At 37.9% G+C, this 6,769-nt stretch overlaps 1 protein-coding gene across 1 annotated transcript; it reads left to right on the top strand.

Annotated features, from left to right (window-relative positions):
* The first annotated feature begins 435 nt into the window (after window positions 1–435).
* On the top strand, window positions 436–2,902 carry LOC110904036 (protein WVD2-like 4). The gene is made up of 8 exons (XM_022149847.2): window positions 436–1,358; window positions 1,470–1,515; window positions 1,612–1,701; window positions 1,878–1,997; window positions 2,084–2,182; window positions 2,249–2,308; window positions 2,392–2,486; window positions 2,616–2,902. The coding sequence occupies exons 1-8, from the start codon at window positions 559–561 to the stop codon at window positions 2,692–2,694; spliced, it is 1,389 nt and encodes a 462-aa protein (XP_022005539.1). The 5' UTR covers window positions 436–558; the 3' UTR covers window positions 2,695–2,902.
* Window positions 2,903–6,769: the final 3,867 nt, after the last annotated feature.

The following is a 6,769-nucleotide window of genomic DNA, read 5'->3' as shown; positions in this document are numbered from 1 at the left end:
CGGATTTGAAGAAAGAGATAATTTATGGTATTCTTATTGTTACATGTTGGCGTATTTGGAAGGCTAGGAATGAGAATGGTGTCAACCCGAATGTGGTCCAAATGATTTCCGGTATAAAATCTTTGGGGTATCTTTGGTATAGGAATAGAAATAAGAAGGGCACGGTGGATTGGATAGATTGTTGTAAGTCTTCTTGTAATATGATGTAATTTTATTCTAGGCGGTTATTTCCTCCTTGGAGATTCCGCCGGTTTTATGTTTTAATGAAGTTCGCCTTTCAAAAAAAAAAAAAAAAAGAAACTTAGGCTCCAGACTTTCGGTTTGAACCAAACTACATTCCCAACAAACCACCAGATTAACCCGACCCGTAAAGAAAAATAGCCGTTATAAAGAGCTCCTCTTCAACGTTTATATCTTAATATCTTATTATATTCATTCCTCCATCATCTTCATCTTCATTTTTCATTCACAATCAATCATCTAACAAACCCCCGTGATTTATTTCAATATTGTTCTCACTTTACAACTAACACACTCACATTTTCCGGCATCGGAAATATGGAACTACATAACGCCGGAGCACCCACACCAACACTAACGCCGTCAAAATCAAAACCCTCACATAACTCAAAGCTGCCACAAAATTCCACCGCCAAAACAACAAGCCCTAACCCTATGGCTTCAAAATCTCCGGCAATCAAATCGGCGACCAAATCAGCAGTGAAGAAACCGATTCCGGTGACGTCACCGTCACCTCGGAACAAAATTCGCCAGCGGAAGTTTGTGGTGGCGAAGAAGAATCCGAAAATTGAGAAATCCGAAACCCTAGATTCCGTAAACTGTAAGTGCAAAGTAAATTCTAAGTTGAAAAAGTGTGCGTGTGTTGCTTATGATACTCTTAGAGCTTCTCAAGATGAGTTTACAAAGATTAAAGATGAACAGAAGGAAAACCTAATTGAAAACCCTAATTTGGTAACTGAGTTTGAGGAAAAATTGGGGGAAACTGAAAGTGAGGTTGATGAGGTGTCTGGTGAGAGAGTGAGTGCACAGGTGAAGAGGAGGAGGGAGAAACTGATGGAAGTAGCTAGGCAGAGTGTTCCGGATGCTGGGCGGGGGAGAGTGTTGCATTTGGTGAAGGCGTTTGAGAATGCGTTGACGATAAGTAAGTCGAAAACCGATGAGGAAAGTGAAGGTGTGACTGGGAAGGTGAAGAAATGGGAGCTGCCTGGATTGAGACCCAAGGCGCCGGTGACCGATACTGAATTCTCTTGTTCGGATTGTTTTCTTACGCCGGAGAGTTTGGGGTTGGATTCGCGTGGGTCTTGTTGCTCATCAGGGAGTGATCGGAGTAAGCCGAGGTTGGAGTCGTTCAATTTGTTAACTGATTTGGTAGAATTTAACTTTGGAATGTTCTCATTGTTATTTAGATTTGATACTGAATGGGTTGTTGTTGTTGTTCTTTGGTTTAGTGTTTCAAACAGGAATTCCGGTGGTGGGAGACGGAGCAGACGAAATGTATGTTAGCTTGTTTTATGGTTCTTTGTTATGAATATAGTGTTTGCTTTGATATGATGAAAGTGAGTCATGATATTGGTTTTGTTGATCATGTAGAGCTCTGAATCCTCTGCAACTTCTAGAGGTAGAGGGAAGAGAAGAACGGTTAAGACGACTCCTCAACAACCCTTCAAGCTCAAAACTGAGGTTAGTTTCCTGATCACTTATGCAATTTCAATGCCATTAGTTTAGAATTATGCCATATGCAATTTGAATAAAATGTCTAATAGTTGAGCCCGAATTGCTGGCTTTTAAACAACAGCTCTTACGACTATCAAACAAGAAAGATGTTTTATGTAGTAATTTACCATTTTTGAATACAGCAAAGAGGAAAATCAAAGCAAGAAGAGTTCCAAAAGAAGGTGCAAGAGATGATGAGTGAGCAGGAGAAGCAGAGAATTCGTATTGCACAGGGTCTCCCGTGGACAACAGATGAACCAGAGGTGAAGTGTTTTACATTATAATTTTTTCATTAAGACATGCATAAAGATGTACAAACCCTTTTAACTCATAGTTTGAGTAATTTCAGAGTTTGCCAAGACCTCCGGTTAAAGAAAGTACTAGGCCTGTTGATTTAGTTCTACATAGCGACATGAGGGCCGTTGAACGTGCTGAATTTGACCATCAGGTATAATTATTATTACAAAATTGAACCTGATGACTAAGGTGAAGTGACTAAATGATTTGATGGCAGGTGCAAGAAAAGCTCTCATTCATTGAGCAATTCAAACTTGATAGAGAAAAACAGCAGAAGGTAGAAATCTAACATATATTATGGATTTATACTTTTATATTGCATTGCATGGATTGAATGAATGATATGCGGTGCTTATGTAGTTAGCAGAAGAGGAAGAATTAAAGAGATTGAGAAAGGAGCTTGTGCCAAAGGCTCAACCTATGCCCTATTTCGATAGACCTTTTGTCCCAAAAAGGTATATTACATTATACTTTCATTTTAATCCAAATTTGTTGATTCTTTGTTTAATGTAATCCTTGTTTAGCAAGATGAAGTCAAATACAATGAATGGTCAGTAATCACATTTTTTGTTGTATTTTTGTAGGTCAGAAAAGCAACCAACCATGCCCAAACAGCCAAAGATTTATAACCCTCAGCATAAGAAAATGCATGGTGGTCACTAAGGGACTCGACTCCCTCCTTCATTACCTTCGGCTTGTGCTTGTCGAGTGTTTGATGCGAGCGTGGCTCTTCTTGACTGTTTTTACTTGAAAAGCTGATTTCAGTTCTTGTACAATAGTATACCTTGAGCTTGTGCTTGTCGAGTGTTTGATGCGAGTGTGGCTCTTCTTGACTATTTTTACTTGAAAAGCTGATTTCAGTTCTTGTACATTAGTATAGTCTTTGAATTTTGTAAAAATTTTGGAAGTAACATAAAAATTTTAGAAAAATGCCCGAATAGTCATTCTCGGATAATCTCTGAAGTGGATGGAGGTGTGTAATGACCTAAATACCCTTACTTGTTAAATTAATAATTAAAAAGTTAAAACAAATATAATAAATACTTAAAATTATGTGGGACCCACCACTCACCCCACCCTCTTCATCTTCCCCAATCTTTACCACCTCCACCTTTCACCACCACCTCACCCAACCGGAAAAACACAATCCGTGTTGAATTAACGATTAATTTTAAGAAATTTAATCATCGTATGATATGCATCGAAAGCTTTCTTTTCTAATCCTTTTTTACAATAAGCAGAAATTATAGAATTGAAAGCGATTGCTGTAAGGTCGACCCGCCCAGCATGTCTTCTACAAGCTCAGTGGCTTCGTCGGGTCGACCCGCCCAGCACAATCTTGCTCCTGATACATCAGGTAAAGAATAATCCGGAAGCAAATTAGGCATGGATAAATCTCGTAACAAATGGTCAACACTCTCATCTGTCCTATACTTGTAAAAAAACCTGCATACCAATATGTTAAACGTCACACCGTCGGCTTTAATATTATTGTTTCGCATTTCCTCGAAAAGCATCATCACCTGATCAATTTCTCTAGTATTGTGTATTTGTTTCTAAAGAAGTTACAGTTATTTTGAATTGTATGGTTTTATATTGTTACAGACCGGAGATAGTGAATACTTCGCTACGGCATCGTGGGTTTGGCGTTGTTCAACAATGATTCCGTTTTACGGCGGAGTGTGGTGGTGGTGGTGAAAGGTGAAGGTGGTAATGATTGGGAAAGATGAAGAGGGTGGCGTGGGTGGTGGGTCCCACATAATATATAAGTTTTAAGGGTGGAGATACAATAGGAAGTTTATTTGGCTAGGAAAGATAGGAAGTGATCTTGACCATTCATTAAGTTAATCAAGGGCTAAGATTAAATCAGGGAAATTGAAAAGAATAAAAGAGGCGCGTGAGTTTGTTCAAGGGCATTCTAGTCAATCCAAGCCAATAGTTTCTCTCTCCTCCAATTCCCCCCCATTTTTTAAACGTTAATAACTCTTTCATACGACATTATTTTTTTATAAAAATTGCACCAAAAAAACGAGCGTTTTTTTTTCTTTAAAACGAGTATACTATTGCTATATTTTAAAAAAAAAAAATTAAAACCCAGTTGCGTAAAACGCAATAGAAAAACCACCAGTTACGTAAAACGCAATGAAAAAAAAAACCTAAAAAATGACATTTTTCTAAAACGCAATGCACCAAAAACACAAAGAAATGACTTATTTGTAAAACGCAATGGCCAGAAAACACACAGAAATGTCTTATTTGTAAAACGCAATGGCCAGAAAACACATAAAAATGTGTTATACCTAAAACGCAATGCACCAAAAACACAAAGAAATGACTTATTTGTAAAACGCAATGGCCAGAAAACACACAGAAATGTCTTATTTGTAAAACGCAATGGCCAGAAAACACATAAAAATGTGTTCTACCTAAAACGCAATGCACCAAAAACACAAAGAAATGACTTATTTGTAAAACGCAATGGCCAGAAAACACACAGAAATGTCTTATTTGTAAAACGCAATGGCCAGAAAACACATAAAAATGTGTTTTACCTAAAACGCAATGCACCAAAAACACAAAGAAATGTCTTATATGTAAAACGCAATGGCCAGAAAACACTTAAAAATGACTCATTCTAAAACGCAATGGACTGAAAACACCTAAAAAATGTGTCACTGTGAACTGTCTGAATTGTCTACGAATTACTGTCTTCGAAATGAGCCAATTTATGGAAAATTAATTTTTCTGATGCGTTTTTAGTACAGCAATTTAATCGAAATGAGCTCAACCCCAGCCAGGGGCTCTGCCCCTTGGACCCCGCCAGGGGCTGCCGCCCCTGGGACCCCGCTACCGGGGGCTGCCGCCCCCGGACCCCCGCAAAGATTGTAAAACGCAATGACTAAATCAAAAACCCAGATCATGAAAATGAAATTAAAGAATTTCTTACATGGATCGAAGCCGATTTCTTCATCAATTGACAAATTTTGAATGATAGAAACACTTATCAACGCTCGAATCGAACGAATCGAGTGATTATCTCCAAAATCACCGGAAAAAACGAGATTTTTTTATGAAATTAAACTGGGTTTTCTTCAAAAAAAGCTAAAGAACACGTTGATCGGGTTCTGAATCATTGATTGGTGATGAAAATCGCACTATAATGTAGTGATTATTGAGATAGAAAGTGAAGAAATAGTTGAAGATGGTGGGTTTTGAAAATGGTGGGTTTTTGAATTTACTGGGTTTTGAAAAAGGAAGAAGAAGGAGTTGGATTGACTAAAATACCCTTTCTCTTTATTTTAAAATTTGCCACATGTCATAATCCTATGGCTTCCTATCCTTCCTAGCGAAAATTAACTTCCTATTTGATCTTTTCCCTAAGTTTTAATATTTTTTTAAACTTTTTAATTATTAATTTAACAAGTAAGGGTATTTAGATCATTCCACACTCACTTAACACCAAAAACTAACCTCCATCCGCTTTAAGGACTATCCGAGAAATTTAACATAGTTAGTGCTAAAGAACTTATGGTGTAATGAGTTTTATAAAAATAAAAAAATAGAACTTTGACTGTAATTATTGAAGTTAAAGGTCATCCGATACAAACATAAAAAATGAAAAGTGTAATTTACCCTTCTATAAATGTACCTTTTACAAGTATAAATATTTAGTAAACTTTTTATATGACATAGCTTTTTGGTTAGATCCTTGGGTTATTAACGAGCCGCTTAAAGACAAATTTCCGAATCTACTTTTGTTGGAGTCGGAGAAGAGAAGCAAAGTCAACGATCGGATCAGTTGCGTCGCGGGTGTTTCGGCGGGAAGATGGAAGTGGAAAAGGCAGGCGATGTCGGCTCAAGAGCTGGCGGAATTGGATCAGTTATGTGCAATCATTTGTTCAGTTTCGTTAAGTGACTCGCATGATAGTTGGAAATGGAACGGTGCGGCTGATGGTGAGTTTAGTGTGGGCGCGGTTAAGAGTTTCTTGAATAAGAGCAGGGGCAGTAGTGAAAATTTTGTGGTCAAATGGTGCAAGTGGCTTCCGATTAAGTGTAATGTTTTCATATGGCGTGCCGAGATGGACAGGATTCCTACTGCTGTGGAATTGGTTAAAAGAAACATTAATATCGCTAACACTAACTGCCCTTTGTGCGAGTTTGGTGATGAGAAAGTGGAACATGTTTTTACCTCGTGTTTCGTTGCTTCGGTCGTATGGTTAAAAATCAGCAGGTGGTGTAAGTTTCCGAACATTTACGCGTTTTCCTTTCGGGATTTGCTGGATTTTCACAGCAGATGTGGGCTGGGAGAAAAAGGCTGCAGAAGCTTTGAAAGGAATCATTCGGATAGCATGCTGGAGTTTGTGGAGAGCGAGAAACAGGTTAAAATTCAATGGCAAGCATGTTAGAATAGACGACGTTGTGAGCGAAGTTAAGTCGGTTGGGTTCCTGTGGTTTAAAAGCAGGTAGAAATTGAAGAACATAGATTGGGATGGTGTAAATTTGTATTTATGTAGTCGCTCTTTATGGCTGCCCGGTTTGGGTTTGGTTGTGTTTTAATGAAGTTTTCATTTCAAAAAAAAAATGGTAACGTAAAGTTTGACCTGCCACGCAAGCAACACAAACGCAACGTTGATGTTGGTTTAATTTTTGAAACCAATAAACGATAACGTAAAGTTTGAGCGTTTAAAAAACTACCAACCTAAAAAGCCAACAAAAAAAGAAAAAAAAAATACCAAAA

This window comes from Helianthus annuus, chromosome 14, assembly GCF_002127325.2.
Source record: "Helianthus annuus cultivar XRQ/B chromosome 14, HanXRQr2.0-SUNRISE, whole genome shotgun sequence".
Classification (NCBI taxonomy): Eukaryota; Viridiplantae; Streptophyta; class Magnoliopsida; order Asterales; family Asteraceae; genus Helianthus; species Helianthus annuus.
The sequence above is the reverse complement of the archived record's forward strand: the minus strand, read 5'-3'. Positions and strand labels throughout refer to the sequence as shown.